Genomic DNA, 22961 nt, shown 5'->3' with positions numbered 1-22961 from the left:
CTGTCTACTACAGCATAACATGCCTATCTCTACTACCATCTACAGCATAAAATGACAAGGAAAAAATTGTACAGAAGATAACATGTCAAGCTGAGGACAGCATGTTATAAAGCAAATTTATATGTAGTTTTGTTGGAAATGATCCAGTATATTTTGCAATTCATCCATTTAATTCCCTGCTCTTTCTATGTTTAGGTGTCCAGTAGATAGTCCTATTCAGTGATCGACATTCTTCCTCTTATTATTGTGCATATGGAGATAGCTGCCAATGAATAAAATAGATCCCTAAGCCCAGAACAAGCAGAGGGTTACATGAATAAAATACAATATATAATGAATTGTTTTCTGCAAAACTGTATGTATCACTATGCTCACCTCTGCCTGCAGCTAGGACTAGATATACAACATGGAAATCCAACAGTATAGGGTGTCATATAAACTGATGATCAGCTAGGAAGGCTTACTATGCAAAGTCTTTTTTTTATGTAGATTGTGAGCCCCACATAGAGATCACAATGTACATTTTTTCCCCTATCAGTATGTCTTTGGAATATGGGATGGAAATCCATGCAAACAAGGGGAGAGAATACAAACTCCTTGCAGATGGATTTTTGCCCTTGGTGGGATTTGAACTCCAGGACTCCAGTGCTGCAAGGCTGTACTGCTAACCACTGAGCCACCGTGTGGCCTCTGCTTACTATACAAAGTCTGCTAGAATTATAGAACAAATAGTGCCATATGCATGGAAGCATTGTTCGAACCTTCCTGATATCGTGAACCAGCAGAAGATGGCAGGGGTCTGAGTGGCAAATCAGTGCTCCAGGAAGCTGAAGGCCCACCCTCAGTGCACCAAATGCCTCATTTGCATTAGACTTCAAAGTTTATTTGTCTCGCAATCTCTAAAATTGACATTCATAGCAAAAGTAATGATATTTCTCACTTTACTGTGCTCGTAACATGGTGGTGACAGTTGAATATTCTTGGGGGTGGTGGTAGACTCCCTTTAACCAAGTACAGGGAATGAGTTAACTGAACAATCTATGCCAATAGTTTTTTCTTCTTTCTATGCTCAGTTTTAGTCCACACCCTCTGGGAAAGACTATGGCCCAATGCACACAACAGTTCCATTTTTCAAGTACCTAACGGATATGAAAAATGAGGACACATTGATCCAGGGTTTATACGGACTGCCAGATTGGAGTCGGGAAGGAATTTTTTTCCCCTGAAGTGGGACAATTGGCATGAGCCTCATGGTTTTTTTTTTGCTTTCCTCTGGATCAACACTGTAGGGGACTGTAAGGTTATAGGTTGGACTTGATGGACTGATGTCTTCATCTAACCTCATCTACTATGTATATATGTACTATATAATAATTGCTAGCCTTGTGTTGGCCAATGTGAAACGCAGCAGCATGGTGGCTCAGTGGTTAGCACTGCAGCCTTGCACCTCTGGTGTCCTAGGTTCAAATCCAGCCAAGGGCAACATCTGGAAGGAGTTTGTATGTTCTCCCTGTGTTTGCGTGGGTTTCCTCTGGTTTCCTCCCAAAGACATACTGATAGGGAATGTAGATTGTGAGCCCTATCTGGGACAGTGACTGACAATATCTGTAAAGCACTGTGGAGTATGATGGCGCTATATAAGTAAGCATGATAGATAGATAAATAGAACCCATGAACCACCTGAGGGGCAGCATTGAAAAGATGAATCTATATTTTCTAAATCCCAACCAAATTTTTATTAACCCCAGAAATCTCTTAATTCTGGCTATTGTCTATATAGCCTAGATTTGGTGACTTTGCAAAATCCAATGTTCAAATCAGCTGTATGGGGGGAGGATGTAAAATTATTGCACAGAGGAAACTTACAGACTACTATATATATATATATATATATATATATATATATATATATATATAATATATATCACAGAATGAATAGCTTTATGTGTATTATTACATTTACACTGGTTTGACAAACACAACCAGAGATTGCACAGTCATGCATATATATCTATCTATATACATATCTATCTATATCATGCAATTTTAACATTTCACCCTGTTTAAATATTCCTGACAAATGGATAGCTTCCAGAGGATGAATTATTTATCACAGTCCATGTTGTTTCAGCTGGGAAATAAGTGTGAAACTTGGAGCACAGCAATGTCTATGGTAAAATGGGTCACACTGAAAGGTACGCTATATAAATGTGGTTAATAATGATGTCACCTACACAGCATTGCAAAATTGCCACCTGAATCTTCCAATGACAACACTATAAAAAGAGTTTTTTTCCGTCTGCCATGCTGGCTTGATTTATGGATATGGACACTGATTTTCATTGAATAAGGTAATCAAATTACCTCTGCTAGGTTAGGAATTCCTAGGCCATAGAAGTGATTGATTGTTCAATTTCTGAATATTATCATCCTCCCATATGTTTTAATGCCTGCAAACCTGTACAAAAATGGTATGGCTAATAAATATAAAGGCAGTTTCTTCGCAATTGTACAGCACGGAGAGGAATTTCGTATTTCACACTTGTCTGTTTGCCCTACATAAAAGTGAACAAACTATCTGCAAGGAAACTTGTCATGCTGGGATGAAATGCTTAAAGTGTTGTGGTAAATAATGCGGATGTCAGAGTCACACAGAACAAGGGCAAGAGCTATGGGAAGTCTGCAAGCATGGATATAACCTATGGAAATAGGGAATATATAGATAAAAGGCACAAACTTGGGTTGCATGTAAGAATATGTATACATTTTTCCTGTGTACTAGGTTTATATTCATTACTTACCATAGATATAATATTTATCTATTTTGCTTACTTATATATCACCATCATATTCACAAAACACTTTACATAGACATTGTCCACACTGTTCCATGTAGTCCCAAAGAAAGTCATTTATCAGCTTACCTTACCTGACATATGAGCCGTTGCAAAACATGAGAAATAAGTGAGAAATCTGTATTAGTACAGATGTATTACAGATGCATGTATTAGAAAACCACTAAAGGAATACAAAACTGTGCATTTAAGATAAGATAAGATAATCCTTTAATAGCCCCGCCATGGGGAAATTCAGTGTGTTACAGCACCATGGATAATACAGTACTATCCGTTAATATCCATTACTGATACCGTTCTACCATTCTGCCAGGAGTAGCTATACAACAGCAAACAAATAGCTGAGTAAAGACCAAGTGACAATAATATAGGAGATCCAGGAATACAGGACTGAAAATACAGGTGAAAAACATGACAAATACATGCAGCAAAGCAGCTAAAACACAAGAAAAACAAACAAACAAACAATTAATAAACGCAGTTAGTAAAGCTGTTTGCTGTCTGTGAATAGTATCCTATCTTTAATTGCACAAGCAGCCAGAAGTATATATCGGTAGATAAACAACTTTTCTTACATTGTAAGCTGCAACATTTTCAGAATCTTTAGTCCTTTGCACAGAGCAGTTTGCAAAACTGATATGAGGAGAATCAACCCCTCTCATCTGTATTGACTGTGTGAAGTGGGAACAACAGCCCCTCCCTTTACTCACTGTGAAGATCTCTTGCTTCCATTCTCATATCTAGGGACGTACTTCCCCGGTAATAAAGATGTGAACTGCAAATTACCCAGAAGGGAGCCCTCTAGTGGCAGGCACTTTAGAGAGGATATTCAGGTGCATAGCAGCTACATTTTTAATTAAACTCCATTACATTTTTACATAGTTCAGTATTACATACTCTGTGAAATGAGACTCAGTTGTATGAAAAATGAGTTACTATTTTCTTACATGTAAGGGGGTATTCTGGTTTCAAGGACTAGAGGGAGCCCTGGAGAAGAGACATGTGCTGAATACTGCTCTATGCTTTACTGCTCCAGCAGCATTTCACCAGAAAGCAAGTGGGTAAAATACTAATACTCCATGTTGTGAAAGTATAATTCAATTTTCAGACATTTGATTTTCTGGCAGTATTTGTGTCATATATTCTTTATTAACAAATTTTGGCTTTTTTTCTGTGAAATCCTGCATTGTTTTACTCTTTCCCTTGTTTCTGTATTGAGAGCTGTTTCTGAATTTCAATGAAGTTAATTTTGTAACACATATTATAAAATTTATTAGTGACAGAAATAATCCCAGAAATCAAAAGACTCCAAAAGGTTAGTTTACGCTTTAACACCCCAGTTGCTTACAGCTGTAGTATGGACTTGAGCTGTTCGCGTTGCTGCAAAACGTTGCATATGGCTAAACTGTTGTTTCTTATCATTACTAGAGACTGAACACTATTACATGATTGTTCCTTGGTGTTAGCAGAAATAGAACATTGTTGCATTATTTTTCTCTGTGCCTATAAGTAATTGGATGTAGATAAAGTGGGTTTACAACCATCTCAATCATATTCAACTGCAACTTTTGTAGATTTGGAGAGAAACAATGAATGTTGAATGTTTATGCAAATGAGTAGGTTGGTGCACTGGGGGTGGGCCTTCAGCTCCTTCAGCTTCATCAATCACCTCTCTTGTTGATCGAGTAGGATGGCTGATATCCCTAGTTTTGTGAGGATCAACTCTCACTGTCTGAGGTTGCGCAGACAGGAGATAATAGTGGTCTAGGAGGCAAATCTACACAAGTGACATATATAAGATATGATGTTTATCACTGTGCTCTATAACACAGTGAAGGAGGTGCTAGACTCTCTTTTAGACCCTGATTACGATATATGTATGTTTTATAGTGCAAAAAAATAGAAAAAAATCAGGGCACTCACCAGCCAGTAGTAAAATTCACCAAACTTTAATAATCTTCCATAAAAATAGGCACTTGAACAGCATTTACAGACGGGGGTATGGTAGATGGAATGTAGAAGAAATGAAGCTTCATTTCTTCTACATTCCATCTACCATACCCCCGTCTGTAAATGCTGTTCAAGTGCCTATTTTTATGGAAGATTATTAAAGTTTGGTGAATTTTACTACTGGCTGGTGAGTGCCCTGATTTTTTTCTATTTTTTTGCACTATATTGGACTATTTGTTTAACAGTGAGCACCACCTGAATGCCAGATCATCTAGTTTGAGATCCAGTGATTTGGTGTATGTTCACACTCACAGAACGGTGCCGCTGCTTTTGAACTTTTTTTGTATGTATGTTTTATGTCTATACATGCCCTGGTATACTGCAGAGCTAAAGACTGGTTGCCAGGATTACTGTGACAGATGACATACGGGAGGAGAGGGAGTCTCCCTCCATTCAGGTATGCCATTGAAGGGGAGTGGACTTTATCATGTGTACTGTATGTGTTGTTTATAGTGTTACATCCTTGTTCTGTATTGCTGAGTTCACAGTAGAGAATCCTACAATAAAACCAGTTGTCAGACCAAATTTACCAACCTCCTTTTAAACCCCTTAGCCCGAATGCAGAATCTGTAACAGATGGAGCAACTAACTTATACCATTTATAATACTGATTTTCTTATATGGCAAAATAAAGGTAAAAAAAGCATGTCCTCTGAAAATCTCCTTGTCCTCAAGGGGCTACATGTCTGTTTTTGTATTATCATTTCCATAGAATAAAGATCCCATGAACTGATTTATGGTGGTTTTCCTTCTTAATGGGAAGGAATTACATAAATAATCGCACATTTCCAGTTAATGTAGAACTTCTTCTAATTTGTAGAGTGGTTAAACATAATGCAATGGTTTCTTTGTGTGCTGAAATCCTCAACAGTAACTCAAATCTCTCTTCAGAAGACTATAATTTCTCAATTTAATACCAAATGTGTTAAGTAACTTATTCTAATGATCACTACGGCAACTGATTATTGCAGGAAAACCAGCTCCTCCGAGAATTCATCAAGAACCGCCCAGCATGGTGCTAAAGCTACGCAATGTTCATGCTATCAAATGTCATGGAAACATCTTTGGCTCCTAATAAACGAAACTTGCATAGCAAATGAATAGTGGAATAATTAACATATCTAAATTTAGTCAATTGTGATTTTTTTTTTTGAAGAGGTAACATAATTCTCCATTGCTGAAAAAAGGCAATAGTATACCAGATATAGAATGTAAAATCATTTAATATACTTACAGCACTTTCTGTCTTACAATCTGTCTCCTGCTACTTGCTTTTATTAAACGGGAATAAGGGAATGAGGTTAAAAGAACATTCCAGGTAAGTTCAGGGCCTGTCGGAATGCTGCTTGACCTGCGGACGGGCCTGTTAAGAAGTCACAATGTAACAGGGCATTTATTAATCTATTAAAATTGTTATGTTTGGGCACAGACAACCAGTGTCAGCCAGGGTTAGTGGATCCCAGGAGAGGAAAATAACTTTGCTGTTATCATTGCACACACAACTTGTCTTTGATAAGGTCTAGTAGGTTATACTGTATATGTCTGCATGTAAGTGGATTATAATGCATATTTTAACGCCAGGCAATCAGCTTCAAAGTTGACGCTAACTAAAGTTGTCTTGTAGTAGACATTTGGGGCCTGCTGATATATTGAAGCCTGGGAACATGGGTCTATTCCAGTTAAAGGGGTTTTCCCATGGATATAACCAGTTTTGAATTTTTAGACAATTAAGAGCATTTTGCAAGTATAAGTAGGTATAAGTAATAGAGATGAGCGAGTAGTATTCGATCAAGTAGGTATTTGATTCAATACTATGGTATTCGAAATACTCGTACTCGATTGAATACCACGCGGTAAACGCAGTAAAAATTTGATTCTCCTCCCACCTTCCCTGGCACTTTTTTTTTTTACACCAATAACTATGCAGGGGAGGTGGGACAGGAAGTAGGACAACGTAGGCATTGGAAAAAAAAATGTATACAGTCATTGGCTGGCTAAATCAGTAGCAGCAGCAGCAGTAATAATAATAATAATAATTCTGGGACTTGGGTGTGTTAGGTGCACCCAGGCATGCTTCCCCAGCTGTCCCAGTTGCATTCCAGAAGTGTTTACATAATTTCCTGAGGTGTCATAGTGGACTTGGTGACTCCAATTGGTCGAATTTTGGTTTCCGTGAAACGAGCATGTTTTTCCCATAGACTATAATGGGATTCGATATTCGAACGAATAGTGGAATATTGAGGTCTACTTGAATCGAATTTTGAATTTTCAAATATTTCACTACTCGCTCATCTCTAATAAGTAGTTAAAAATGTTAAGATTTTTTCTAACCAACTTATTGGTGACAGTCTATTGCCTTGATCGGTTGCCAGTAGATGAGACCATAAATGCAGTAATTTTCTCTGATCTTGGGATTTATTGTGGCCGGTTTATCAGGCAAGAACACTGCATGTATGAGAAGATAAGCTGGCCACAATAAGGATATCATACACCACAGAAAAATCCTGCATTCATGGCCATATCCATTGGTAACCAATCAAGACAGTGTCTCCACTAAGATGAATAGACAAACGGTAAAATCTGAAACTATTTATATTTATATATTTTCAAAAATTCCTTTCCTTTTTTATTGTCTACAGATTGAATTCTAGTTATGTTCATAAGAAAACCCTTGTAGGCTAAGGTGCCATGTGTGGGAAAGCAGCGTTTTTGGCTATTGTGGAAACACAGTAGTAAAAAAACCCTGTTTTACAGTACCAGCAAACAACACTCCGTGATGTTCTGCACAAAAAGGTTAATACCAGTTGCTCATCAGTAAGATATAACCAGCAACAACATTAGTAGTCCACACGAGAGAAAAAAAAAACCTTCTCTCAACATGAGAAAGATGGTCCAATGGTGCAACCAGGGTTTGCCCAGGAACAATGTGTTATTTTGTAATCCACCATTAGGGGCTTGTGTGTGTGTATGAGGGGGAGGAAGGTTAATCATTGGACCACTGATGTCACTGTCATTGTCTCCCTGTCTATCATGCTCCATTTCCTGGTCTTTCATGTTTTGTTTGATATTCTATGGCCATAGATGTTGCTACTATCACCACTCAACTCAACATCTTCTGTGGCTTGGTCCATCATATTCTATTCTATACTGTGACAGTGCCACTGATACCACCACTGCTACTACCATTTCCACCACGCAGTCAGACGTCTTATGAGGCGTGGTCTGTCATGTTCTGTTCCAAAGTGTTGGTGCTACTTTTGGCATAATAAAAAAATATGTTAAAAAAAAATAAATAACCCACCCCCTTAAAAAAGCCACTTCTTCCAATTCCAATGACATGTTGGGGAAACTGTTCCTATGAACTTTGAAAGAGAGATGATAAAAAACTTGGATACAATGTGCGTGCTGCTCAATGAGACAATAGATATCAATGATGATGTTGAATAAATGATTCCAATTTATTGGCTCCACTTGGACATACAGATCAAAGGCAACACCTTTCGACACAGTACTAGTATTTTCTTCAGGCCAACTAAATAAACAAATATAAATATATACATGCTATGATAAAGATGCCCCTATGTACGTGAAAGAGGCCGAAGTGTTGCCCAGAATGGTCCTTTAAAATGTATCTAAAACCATGTAGTATCTCTTAAGTAAGGTAGGTTGCTTTATGGTGCCTTCATGACACTGTATTCTCTCCTAATGGTCTTGTTTCTAGCATATAATATTTCCACAATCTAGTATACGGTGGAGCATTCAACACATGTTTGTGAATACTCTGTGGGTATGTAAACTACATTATGTGTTCATAGAATCCTTCTGCTGATGTCTCTATAGTACAAAAGACATGTAATATATATTATATTATGTATTAGGAAAGGTTAACACATTACACCACAGATTTGGCTAGCATTGCACATGTAAAACCTTTCAGAGAAATGAATAGAACTGAAATGAAGTATAAGTGTAATTGAAGTAATTTGGTTATATTCATATACTCCAAATTCATTGTAGAAATTTCTGCAACTGAAAAAGCATTAGCTGGGCCTGATCATTAATGTCTTCAAGAAATGTCTACAATTTGCAAAGTATTGTAAATTATTTCTAAAATTTGCTGGCAAATGTATGAAGTAATATTCATTAAATATAAGTCGAACAGATCAAAAATTGAGTTTGGAGATTGCCGCTTTGCGTATGATAATTGAGGGCGCTGTCAGAGCCTTGCGGGTTGCAAGTGACTTACATAAATTGTGATTCCCTAGAAAGTGTAGAGTATCGATTCCCATCTCTTGTGTAGTAAACTAGGATTCTTCTTTCTTTTTCATCGGAAATTGATATACAGTAGTAAATAGTGACTGGGGCTCTGGATATCATATTCCTCACTACAATGGAAGCTTCTGGTTGCACTCAGTACAGTATAACATGAGAGTTCTGTGACTTCCTTATTATGATCTCTGTTATTTGAGAAATACGTAGCAAACATGATGCACCATTTATATTGGCACACCCATGTAAAGTCAACCACAGTATAAAACACCATAGAATCCTCCAGGTGCTACTACAGTTGTATTACTATTGAATATCTGTTGTGTCTGAGCTTGTACAAATGATTACAAATGATTAAGGCTCATTTGATGATGAATGGCAGAGTTCCCAATAACTTACAGGCATTCATTTTATTAGTAATTCTGGTCTATAACAAAAAGACTCAGATCAAAAACTCATGCCCATGGCTGTATATGGCTACATGTATGGACAATGGGGCAGATTTATGAAGATTGGTGTTACTAGGGCGAGTCTTCATAGCCCTAAAGCCGGTGGAGGATGTGCCTCATATATGATAAGGTGTACCCTCCACCGGACACATTATTTACACCAGATTTCTGGCATAAATGATGCTAAATATACATTTGGGAATGTGGCAAAGGCAATGCAGAGTTTAAAAAGTTGCAATTTTCGTTTTGCAAAATCAACTGGGGTACAAGCCTAAGAAATGGAAGCAAATCCTGCTCTGAGATATCAGAAAAACTTTGATAGATCTTCCACTGGCCATTGACTTTCAGAAATCCGCTCCATGTGTCCTGATAGGACAGGACCTTTCAATTTTTTGTTTTTGCCATGTTGATAATATGTTGTTCTTTTCATCTATCATGAGCAAGGGTACAGTATATTGGAATTGGAATGGACAATTTTCAAGCACATTAAAAGACAGGCCAAACTGAGACTGCTCATACATGGCCTAACTGGAATAACTCAATACTCTACACAGAGGTTATAGAATAATGGATACATAAGCCTTCTCTTCTCCTATAAAGACCATTGTTGATCTTATCATATAACATAGTACTGCAGGATAGTTTGGTAAATGACAAGTATAATTATATAGCTACATGGTGTTGTATGTGAGCGAACATTTGTATCAATGTTTGTGTTAACCACATGTCAGTTTTGTACTAAAGCAAAGAGCTCTACACGATTGTTCCGCTTCTGTTGCGGAAAATTGTATTCCACTAAATCAATAAGAAAACAACATTTGTTTTGACAACATAATTATAGAAAGTCTCATTCTGTCTCCATATCACATACATGTCATCAGTCAGACATCCCATATATGCTTTCAATTAAATAATATACTCCTGCCTATACCCACAAGCTCAGCTTAAGACGAGACATCAAAGAGGCACAAACACTTATCGCTTTCATGAATATGTAGTTTTTTTATTTAGTTTTTTTTTTTGCAGGACATATGGGGGGGAATTCATCAGAAGGGGAATTTTTTAAGCCAATTTTTCTGGATTCTGCATTGCAAATGTTTAATAAATTTGTTCCTGAGGATTTGTCATTAAACACAAAATACTAAAGGACATAACTCATTTGGTTGTGGCTATAACTCGATTAAATCCACCCCTTCGAAAGATATAACCACCCCAGAAGGATACATGTAAATTAGCTTTTATTCTCTACAAGAGCAAAAGCGGCCTCCCAAAAATGGCCGCCAGCTGCCGGCCATTTTTGGGAGGCCGCTCTTGTAGATCAATACAGAAGCGTACTGCGCAGGCGTCGGAGGTTGGACCGAGACGGAAGACAGAAGAGGTGGGGTTGCAGCTGAAGATGGAGGCGGCGCTGGAGTGAGCTCTCGGGCAGCAGTGGGGACGCCCCCATCACCGTTTGAGCACTGGAGCCTGCCCTCATTGCTGCGGAGAACTCATTTGCATACCAGTTAAAATGGTATTTCTGAGGAATGGCGTCGCAGAGATCACATCTAAAGGTAAGAGACGAATAGCCTTTCTTAAGGCTATTCTGAAGTGATAATTAGAAAAAATAACATGAAGGGTTACTATGGCAGCCAGGAGGCCTAATGTATGTGACGTCACTGTTTCCTTTTCTGTGACTGCTGATTGGCCTCAGATGTCATGTGCGACGTAGGATTCCTTTTGATAGAACAAATATAACAGTAACCGATACTAAAAACACATCCCGGCATAGTATTACCGTATTACCAAATGCCATATGTGATGTAAAACAAGGGGTTTTATTATTCTCACATCCACATCCAAACATATCACATGACAACAGATGCTCTGGCAGGGCTGGTCATGGTCAATGTACACTGAACAGCTCATTTGCCTATAGATTAAGGCTACTTCCTCACGTTGCGTAAATTCAGAGTTGAGCAGCTGAGAAAAAAAGCTGCCATTCACAGTACCAGCAAAGTGAATACATTCATCAACTCGTTGCAGAAAAAAGAGCTGTAGAAAATCTGCATTGTAATAGGGGAAACAAAATGCAGCGAAAAACGCAGCAAAAACTGAATTAGGCTGAAGACCACAAAGCAGAAATGGAGCTTTTTTTGTTGTAGACTTTGTTGTGTTTTTTTTGTAAAAGCTAGGAGTGGATTGATTAGAAAGAAGAAGTATAAGGTTGGGGCCCCACGGGACGGAAACGCCATGATTTGCCCGCGGTGGTAATGCCATAGGAAAAATCGCAGTGTTTTACAGTATAGTGAATCCCATGCCCACTTTGCACTAAAAGCTACCATGTGGACTAAGACTAAGACTAAGGAGAAAAGCTGCTATCACGGAGCTCCAGAGGAAGGAGGCAAAATCCGGGGTTGGGAGTCCCTTCGTTCCTTACATAAGAAGACCAAAGGGTCCATTTGGTCTGAAATTTAGAAAAAGTGTGCCCTCTACAAACGTTTACAGTCAAACATAATGCTGATTTCCAATGTCGGGCAATCATGGACCTAGCCGCTAGGATTATTTGGCCCAAGACAACCTGCGTACCCGTTGGAAAAGAGCCGGGATCCAAGAAACACAGCACTAACCCTGGGGAGAGAGGAATAGGGAGAACAACAATGGAAGACATGAACTGAAACACTGCTACCCAAAACGCCTGAATTGGGGGACATTCCCACCACATATGAATAAATGAGCCTACACAACTGCAGCCCCGCCAGCATAGCCTTGACATACAGGAATTCATATGAGCCAATTGAACAGGAGTCCTATACCAGCGCAGTATAATTTTTTTGAGCCGTCTCCCAATGGGAAGCACCCCTGGACACCTTCTTAACAAATCCAAGGGCCTCATGCCACTCCATCAGGGGAATGGTTCTGGCTAGATCAGCTTCCCAACGCAATAGGTAAAAGGTTTGACCTGCGTAGATGGAGTTGAGAGAAAACTATAGAATGCAGAGGTGCCACCTCGGGCAGGAGGAGACTGTCTCCATAACCGAAAGGCTAGTCTTGGAAAAACAAGTCTCAAGGCTCCAAGAGTTTGTAGAAGGTACCGAATTTGGAGATACTTAAAAAAAAATCATTGCTAGGGAGATCAAACTCAGTACGCAACATAGCGAAAGTAACAGTGTTTTTCATGTTTGCATCCTCCCCTGGGTCTCTGATTATTATACTCTGGGGGGTTTTCAGACCCCAGAGTATAATGATTGTACATGGGTGTCCACAATGGAGCATACTAGTGTGTGCATGGGCCACCATGGGGCATAATACTGTGTGTGTAGTTGCCACTAGGGGAAATAATACTGTGCGCAAGGGCCACTATGGGGCAATAATACTGTGTACAGGGGCTACTATGGTGAAATAATAGTGTGTACAGGGGCCACTATGGGACATAATATTGTGTTCAGGGGCCACTATGGGGCATAAGTGTGTTCAGGAATGCAGGGGGGAGAGAGGGTTGGTCGGGGTTTTCAGCGTTGTTGTTGGTCGGGGAGGCCCATGTCAAAAGTTCACCAAGGGGGCCTCGCCATTCCAAGTTCACCACTGCTCTGCACTAACCACTCCTACAACAGTGTATACATTAAATGGTTAAGAAACTTACAAAAAACCTTGACTGTGGTCATGCCTGCTAGAGCATCTGTTATCACCTGTGGTTGCCGGCCAGTGCAAGCCTTGTAATAATTGTGGTCAATTTCAAAAACAGCATGAAAATGAAACTTTACTCCAGCAATGAGTAAGAGAATCCATACAGGTCAATAACATCACTTTTAGGATTAATAAACTCAAAATATACCACAGAAAAATCCACACAAAATTATAAAAAATATAAATCAATTTATTGATATGCAGTTAAAAACATATATCACAATAACAAACAAATGAGAAAAGAGGGAGAGAGGGGGAAGAGGACTTGTAAGTCCAATATTATACCAGAACTATCCCTAGGTGTGGTGCAGAGGATAAAAGGGAGGATAAATAGTGACTCAGACTCTACAAATGTAAGCATGTATAGTACATAAGAGAGAAGGGATGGCCCACTAAGTAACAATTATGATACATGGAGTTAACAAAGAAACCCCCTATTAGTTATAGTATATAGCTAGAACATCCAGTACAATAGGGTAATAGATAACCCTCAATAGCTCAAAGCACCTCAAGATACATGCAAACACAGGCTCACATAGTAAGGAATGAAACACCTACCCTTTTGCACCGTACCACAATCCAAACACGCGTTTCTCCTTCAAACCAAGGCTCCATCCCGGGGATTTGTTGAGTCTGAGTCACTGTTTCTCCTCCCTTTCTGCACCACACCTATGGATAGTTCTGGTATAATATTGGACTTACAAGTCCTTTTTCCCCTCTCTTCCTCTTTTCTCATTTGCTTGTTTTTGTGATATATGTTCTTTACTGCATATCGATAAATTGATTTATATTTTTAGAATTTTATGTGGGTTTTCCTGTGGTATATTTCCAGCAATGAGTAGCAGCATCTTCACTTTGACTCCTTGCACAGCCCCACTCCTCTCAGGTTCACATGATTCCCTGTGTTCAGTATTAGGTGGGTGGGATGGGGCTCGGAGACGACGTAATGGCTGGTGCTCGGGCTAGGAATCCAAGGCCCCAGTGATCTGAGCACCTCATTTACATAAGGAGTAAAAGTAAAGATGTGCTGACCTACTTTACTGAACGCATCTCCTTATTTCCAAAATATCTGGAAATTTGAAAAATAAAAAAGTGCTTTATGTATCCCATGTCTGACACTGTAGGGGAGTATATTATGTGCAGTATTTTGAAGTTTGCTGTGTACAATATTGCCATTATTTGAAACAAATGTATCAAAATGTATGTTGCATCTTGTTGTCTAGAAAGTTATAGTGAATCCACTTGACAGAAGTGGAACCTACAAACCTCATGTGGCTGCCATGCTTCAACTGAAAAGGAGACATAGCCAGTGTCACTACCCAAAGTGTGAATGAGTTTTTAAAAATGAATGGCTACAGTGGTGTAACCACCATGGTAGCAGCTGCCACAGGGCCCGGGACATTAGATGCCCGGTGACAGCCGCTACTGCTGCGTTTTTTGTTTTTTTTTAATAGGCCATTACCGGCTGGAGTTACTCCAGCCGGTAATGGTCCCTACTTACTTACCTTTCCTGGCAGGGGCCAGGATTGGTAAGTCATGCCACGGGCCCCACAAGCACTATTATACTCGGGGTCTTTTCGGACCCCCGAGTATAACAATCGGAGGCTCGGGGGAGGTAAGATAACATAAAAAACTGTGTTACTTACCTCTCCAGGCTCTGGGCAGGCTTTGGCCTACTTGCGTAATGTCACATGACCTGGGACCTGCGTCCATATGCGTCGTGACGCAGGACCCCGGTCACATGACGTCCCGGAAGATTGCAGCAGAGCTGGGAGATAGGTAAGTAACAGTAGTCTTTTTATGTTTGTATCCCCCCTCGGTCTCTGATTATAATACTCTGGGGGCCAATATGATGCATAATACTGTGTGCAGGGGCCACTATGGGTCATGATACTGTGTGCAGGGACCACTATAGGGCATAATACTGTGCAGGGACCACTATGGGGCATAATACTGTGCAGGGACCACTATGGGGCATAATACTGTGTGCAGGGACCACTATGGGGCATAATACTGTGTGCAGGGACCACTATGGGGCATAATACTGTGTGCAGGGACCACTATGGGGCATTATAGTGTGCGCAGAAATGTGTGTGTGTGTGGGGGGGTCAGTTGGTCGAGGTCTTCGGTGTCGGTCGGGGGGAGGCCCATGTCAAAAGTTCACCACGGAGCCCCGCCATTCCTAGTTACGCCACTGAATGGTTACTTTATTCAGTGTGCATTATAATAATGCATAGAAGAAAGAAATGACAAATTCAGGTCTGTTTTATCTGTATTCATATTTATTATGTGTATTCCCCATTGCCACTATTTGTTAGGAATTCTTCAAAAATATAAAAGCAGGACTGGATCTTTATTTTTAATATTAATCACTTATCCAGTATGATAGCGTATAGGGGCACATACACACTATGGATCCCATGTATGACAAGTAATGCAGAAAAGAACAGGAGGTGTCACATAACCAATCTGATCACTACTTTGATTTTTAGACTTGCTACGAAAAAGATAACTGAATTCGGATTGGTTGCTATTGGTTGGTTGGAGATGTTGTGATTATTCTTGGCCTCACCTCAAGGTTTCTTCTAAAAATGTTTGGTATAATATTTAATCTCAATATGCTTTTCTCCTACGGTTTTCATTTTTGTCTTCTCCACCCCATTTAATTTAAGGTAAAAAACTGCTTTTTCATAGGTAAAATTAACATGTGTTTTTCTGCACCACTTCCCTTTCCGACAATGTCTGCTTTAGATTAAATGAAATCTCATTCACTTTGCTGGATCTGTAACGCAGGGTCTTTTTCTGCTGCCTTTCCGTAGCTTGTGGTGACAGCCTTAAGGAACAGGGCCAATATGCAGAGTATATAGTGAACTGGTCTGGTCTCCTGAAATAGGTGGTCTTTTGGAGAGACTTCACTGTACGTTACTTCCATGAAAGGCAGTGGGAGACAAGCTGCTGGCTATCTGTCAGTGCCACAACAATGCAGCTCAGTCTTATCCTGGGCTGGGTCTGCTTGCTCAACAGGAATGTAAAATATTTGGAGCTGGGATTTTACACCACATACAGAAATGTGACACAAGGCCAATTTTTTCCTAACCTTTGCCATATGGAAAAAAAGTGCCCACACAAATATTTGTGTCTAGTTCTATATGCACCATGTACAGCTACACATATACTAGTTACACTACAACTGCGTACCTAATGGGCAATAATAGTCGATAACTGGCCACATGGATAGTCTGCTGTGTAAAGGCATGCTATGTCTATTATTATTTCTTTAAGATAATTATTTTAATTACATAGAATCAACTTATTCTACAGCACCTTACAAATCGAAAGGGACATGAGCCGACAGTATCAGACATTACAATGTAATAAAATAATTAGAGGACATTTCATGACTTCATGCACATATGGTTTTATATATCGCTAGAAAGCAGAAAGTGCACTGAATTTAGCTTTCCCTTTATGTGACCCCGGGCTGGAGATATCGGTGCCATTAGTGTCGGCAAAGATCTCTGCCCCCTGTTGGAAGGGCGTTCTTGACAGTCTAGCTGGGTTATGAGGAAGACCCCATCCTGACAGTACTCGTCCATAGACTTGTACTGGGGAGGCATTCCTCAAAGCTCAGCGTCATTGCTATGTGGTAAGAAACCCCCCCTCTGATAGTACAGAGCTATAGACAAGTGCTGTCAGGGGGGCGTTCCTCACAGCCCAGCTAAACTGTCAGGAATGCCCTTCCGACAGTGGGCAGAGATATCTCAGCTTTCTAGGGGTATATAAAACAGAATGTGCCCGAGGACATGAAAGGTTCTCTTTAACCGATCAAACAATGAGCGAGGGCCCTGCTTGAAAGAGCTTACAATCTACAAGGAAATACGGTCCAGCTATTTTTTAATGGAAAAAAATGTCACATTTTACTGTTTACATCAGGCAATTGTTTCATAACGACATTGTAATGCAATAGCCTTGTCTGAAACAGATGATATGGCCACTATGAAACAGATGGCGTGCAAGCTATGAAGGGGTTATGGCGCACACATGAGCACTAGAACCCCTTTAAACAGCTGATCAGCAGGGGTTCTGTTTGTTAGACCTCCTTTGGATTTTTTATTGATGACCTATCCTGAAAATGCAACTTTTCCACAGCTCTTTTTTTCTGCTTGGATGAGAAATATGAAATCTCAATCACTTTGCTAGTAATGTACAACGAAGCATTTTTTTCTCCTGTTTTTTTGCTTTAGCCAAAACACTGTGTTTCCACAGCAGCTTTAGCATTAGGTTGTGGCCATATGTTGCAGAAAAACTATATTTTTTGTTGCAGGTGTTGCTGCTTTTTATTGTTAGCCAGGAGTAGCTATAGCTGAAGACAGAGGTTTAAGCACTTACTTTATATTTCTTGTACCTGTAGAAGCCACTATTGGAAGCTTAATGTATTTTATTACCCTTAGCCTAAGCGCCCACGTATCAAAATGCAGCAAGAAAATGCTGCAGAAAAAAAAACGCAGCAGAAACACATTGTTTCTTTCTGCAAAATGTTTTATTGAGTTTTCCTCTGCCAACTATCTGCCCTTATTATACCTGTATGGAAAACACCAACGTTTCCACAGGTGTAACTCCAGGATCTCCTAGTAAATGTGCATTGCCCCCATAAAGCTGAGGACAATACACCTCTGATCCTTACATCATTCCATGTGTTATATGAGGATTTTGTGGATTTCCATATAAATCCAAGAAAGATGTGGATTTGTCTATGGCTTAAAATGATGGCACTTGGGAATTCACCCTTTGACTTGAAATCCTGTAGGCTATCAAGGCTAGAAACTGTAGTTCTGCTAGTAATAGAAAGCAACGAGTAGAATACTGCTATGCTGAATAGTAATATAAATGTGTTATGAATCAAGCACTTGTAGTATATGTGAGGCCGCAATGTGCCATATTACGCTAAATCCTAATACACACCACAAAGCAGTTGACTATAGAATGATCCTACCCAAACATAGTAAAGTACAGATATACCAATCTAGTTGCTCCCTTGGAGATGTATACTATACGTTTTTCATCCCTAGCTTAACCTTTGACCACTCTTATTGCCTAGCAGAGAATGTCATGCCTCCATGTTGCCCCAGATGTCAGGTAGAGTAGGTGTAGCATTTATTTAGTAAGCTGTATGGAACTCCCTGAAGAACACAACACTATATATTAGGTTTACTGATGTCTCCATGTAGTGCAAAGGCCATATAATGTCTCAGATAGTTGAATCCCATTGGACAACCATATCTTACCTTAGTTCTCTACATTCAAGTGCTATATTGTATATGTAGAAGCTGTGCCCAGGATGAGCAAGAAAACTGACTCTGTACAGGGTTAAATGAAGAAATGCTTAGCAGAATTGGACACATGGTAAAATACTCAGAGTTGAAAGGTTGAAGATTCAACTTTTCCATTTTTGGTATGAATTATTCACGATTAACTTAAGCACATGACATTCACGGTAAGTGAAAAGGAAAAAGGGAAATCTTGAGAAAATGCAAGTTTTATAATAAAGTGATTCCTTATATTATGTCAGAAGCTGCACTTTAGATCGTTATGTTATATAAAAACGTTTTATAGTATAGATGAGAAATATATGAAGATATGAAGTATGAATAGCAACAGCTCCAGCTGTAAAGGGGTATTCCAAGATACTGTCACAATTGCAGTAAGGGCAGGGTGGAAATTTTTTTCCTGTAATTTATGCAAAAAGTTTTGCAACCACTAAACCCTCACCCAAAGGTAGTCAATGTAGTCTCTTTGCTCTGTAGGTCATTATTGTCCTGTAGTGTTGGTGCAGTGTCTCATTGTGCACCACCTGCCACTCATTACAATGGCAAATGACACATTTGGATCTCCAGAGCAATATGGAAATCTGATCATGTCAACAGGGCAACAAATTCTAAGCTCAAACATATTTAGACTACACGGGCAACAAAAATATAAACTAAGGGTTTGATGGACTCCACAACTGATAAACACAGCGCAACAGTTTACCTGAGGCTAAGTTAATATCCTCAATTGATCGGCTTGTTTGGGATTTAGAACTTTGGGGCATCTGTAGACGAGACAATGTTTGTGGATAAAATTTTGCAGATGTTGTATTGTACTTTCTTGTAGCATTGTGGTGCAGAAACCGACCACAGAAATTTTGCAACAAATATACAACGGGGCATATTCATTAAGACTGTAAAATTTTGCTCTGGTCTTAATGTCGCGTGTGTCTGCTATTTATTCATGATGAGTCTGTGTCCCGCAACCTTGTGCCTAGGCACAAATCTTGTGCGCCACTTTTGTGGCATAAATGACAGTAGAACGTGAAGCAGGCAATGGCACTTCCCCCCACTCCACCCTTTTGGAAAAGTGGTGAGGATGGTGGAAACAATACCAGTTGTAAAAATTTTAGTGACAGGTGATTATAAATAGTCACAAATCACTGATTTGCAACTATTTTAATCCACAAAAGTGGTATGGGGATTTGATGAATTCCCCCAATGTGTGAAGCCACCCTACGGTTACCATACTGTACAGGTAAGGATTTTGTCATGTCTAATTCATAATGACTTAGTGATAAATTAATAATTCCACCTTATTTTTTTGTTTTACAGATTGATCTATGGATACTAACTGTAATTTTACCTACGTGAGCACATAGTTCTTTGCAAAGACACCATTTATAAATAATTCCCATCCTGACCTGTTGATTTCCCCTTTTGTGTCAAATGATTGTCACTGATTGTCAAAGCAAGTGTCACATCTGGATCTCCACAGCAGCATGGAGATCCGATCATATCCCTGCCAAAGAATTGTCATTTGCCGTATTCTCTGCAATGGATATGACCTATTTATAGGTGACAGAAATGCAGGATGGAAATGGCCCACAAGTCAAGTAATGCAGACGATTGTGGGCATTTGCAGAAAGTGTATTAAATGGTGATTTTCGCTTGATAGGTTTGACACTCACCTGTCTAACAGTAGGGAAAATAAATCTACACTTATTATGAACAGCTTTACATTCTTACCAAAATGTGTGCCATTTCCTCCTATTCAACGTAATAAGCGTGGAATATATTAGGTCTCCTCTCACCACACCCACTTTTATTGTCACTTGCCAAATTTGATGAATAACGTAAAAAGTTACAAATTTTACAGCCAAAATGTTGCCGTGTCGTCATCACTTTTGCGACATTTAGTGACATAGTTTACACCAGAGTGCCAACAAGTGGGATCTATGGTACTGGATTATTACATTCAACCAAGACTCCAGTAACTGAGTATGATTCATTTCTTCTGTGTTTTATATAGTTTATTACAAAAATACCGAAATACCACACCCACTGTATTCAACCATATATGGTGCTCAGTTTAAGCCATCATGTAGCACCACTATTTATGCACATTTTTGTGAGCGTATACATATATATAATATATAATGTATATGATATTGTTACGATGACCCTCCCAAGTGCTAAAAGAAAAGACATCTCTAACTTTCTATGTATATCTGCCTTTAAATCCACTGAAATCTAGAATCTAAGTACCACTATCTCTGTAGTGAGAAGGGAGTGGCTGACCAGGGTACCAGTCTGAACCTGTTATACAAACAAGAGGATCTATAAAATTATTTTCAAGAACTAATCGAGAAAAAATAGCTTAGATTTGTATACTTTGGATTAACTCACCTGGAAGATCAAGACTTTAAAATTGTTCCTTCTCAAGAGCTGGTTGTGGTTGTTCTCCAGCTTCTTCACATGCACAGTCTGCTTATCCATACGATCCTTGACGTCTCTCATGTTGGCGCTGACTTTGCGAGATTTCTCCAGCAGTTTACTGATGGTGTTGCTGGTAGACGTATGACTTTTTGATAGTTTGGTGATATCATTTTGGATACCCTTTACTGAGTTTTCTATGTCAATCTGCCTCTTCTCCATTTTGTTCTGGTTTTCTTGTACTGAATCCAACATGTTCACCAGTTTATCCAGCAGGGTGAGGACTGTGATGGCGTTAACTTGATTACTATCTTTGATGGAGTCAGCCACTATTTGCTGGGGTGTAGGGCTTGAGCTGGGCGACTCGGCAGGGCTGTGGCTGGGCACCACCAACTCCTGACTCTCATGATCCCCGCTCTTCTGAAACTCTTCGTTGTTTTTCTCTATTTGAATTGCATCCTCCTCCATGTTCACAGATGTTCTCAAATCACACTGTGCAGCTGCTTCACTTTTCCTCTTGGGTTTTGCTTATGATATATGCGGCAGAACTTATTGTAAAGTAGCAGATGTTCTCTTCTTTGGCTTCTCTCCTTTGATTAGTGTTTGCTTTGATAGGATAGTATGACACACTAGTCTGCAGCAAAACACTGCCAGCAACTACATTCCAGCTTCTCTTTTAAGCCTCTGCTCCACCCAGTGGGAGGTGAAATGTGAATTGTCCAAACTTTTCAGATCCAGGGGTGTGTTTGGGAGCACACACTCCATGTCACGGCACTCCTAGATGTGCAGGTTTACATTTTTTTTTTTTTTTTTAACATGCCATAGTTCAATAATGACTTCATGCAGGCACAGAAAACACCCTATGTTGGACAGGAGCCATCCCTGCTTCTCTTGGCTGCAGGGGAAAACTTTTGGCTGGCTGCTATGATACACTGGAACACTGAGCATGTTTTTTTCCTGGATGAAGTTATTTTCAGAGAGAAGTATTGTTTGCATCTGCCAAGGGAATAACTCATGATGTGGTTCACATCTACATTTCTTTTTCCTTACAAATATAGGTTAGAGATCTCGCTTTTCACAGAGCTCTTTTTTTAGGGGTATAGTTGCAGTTTGTGTAAGTTTATCTTTCCATTGTTGTGAATGGTTTCCCTGTGACATTTTTCTCTTTAACTGTTGAGATGCCATACTGTACTATCTGCCCATTAGCAACAAGCACGTCTTCCATACAGAAATCAATCACATAACTGTTGAGATGCCATACTGTACTATCTGCCCATTAGCAACAAGCACGTCTTCCATACAGAAATCAATCACATAGTCACATAGTCACATAATCGCATAGAGACCGCAGAACTAATATTTTATAGTCCTTTTTACCCCAGATATATGTTTGGGGGCAGAATCTGTAATGCGCTCTTACCTACCATGTGCTATTTAGAATAGTTACATATTTTATTTGGCTAGCACTGTACCCTCTATAGTTGTGTCCCTGTTATGGGTGTGCTTTAAGTCCCCTCCAGAATTGATTGCTCACTCTGCCTTGGCAGTGTGAAGATTTCCTCCGATTAGTGGGAAGGTTAGAATGGCTCAGCACCACTGATCTAAGGAGATACGTGAACTTAGAAACCTGCTCTTGAAATACCTTTTCCCAGAGGTCCTAAGTGACATACTTATCTTGTCTCTAAATCCAATATATCATACAAGATATATTGCATGGCGCAAGCAGTGGTGTAACTAGGAATGGCGGGGCCCCGTGGCGAACTTTCGATATATAATCAGAGACCCAGGGGGAGAAAAACATAAAAAACCTCTGTTGCTCACCTATCTCCCGGCTCCTACGCTGTCGGCCTCCAAAGTAGTCCATCTTCAATGACGTCAGACGTCACATGACCCGGGACTCAGGCCGGGGTCATGAGACGTCAGCCGACTAGGCCGAAGCCTGCCTGGATCATAGAAAGGTAAGTAACAGT

At 39.7% G+C, this 22961-nt stretch overlaps 1 protein-coding gene across 1 annotated transcript in view; it reads right to left on the bottom strand.

The window, feature by feature from the left end:
- CAVIN2 (caveolae associated protein 2) overlaps positions 1-21675 on the bottom strand; it is a 51828-nt gene extending 30153 nt beyond the window's left edge. The window contains exon 1 of the mRNA XM_075285253.1: positions 20965-21675. Coding sequence (XP_075141354.1) covers positions 20965-21459 — 495 coding nt within the window. The 5' untranslated portion in view covers positions 21460-21675. The remainder of the gene's footprint in view (positions 1-20964) is intronic.
- Positions 21676-22961: the final 1286 nt, after the last annotated feature.

This window comes from Leptodactylus fuscus, chromosome 8 (assembly GCF_031893055.1).
Source record: "Leptodactylus fuscus isolate aLepFus1 chromosome 8, aLepFus1.hap2, whole genome shotgun sequence".
Lineage (NCBI taxonomy): Eukaryota > Metazoa > Chordata > Amphibia > Anura > Leptodactylidae > Leptodactylus > Leptodactylus fuscus.
This window is presented reverse-complemented; position numbering and strand designations above follow the sequence as displayed.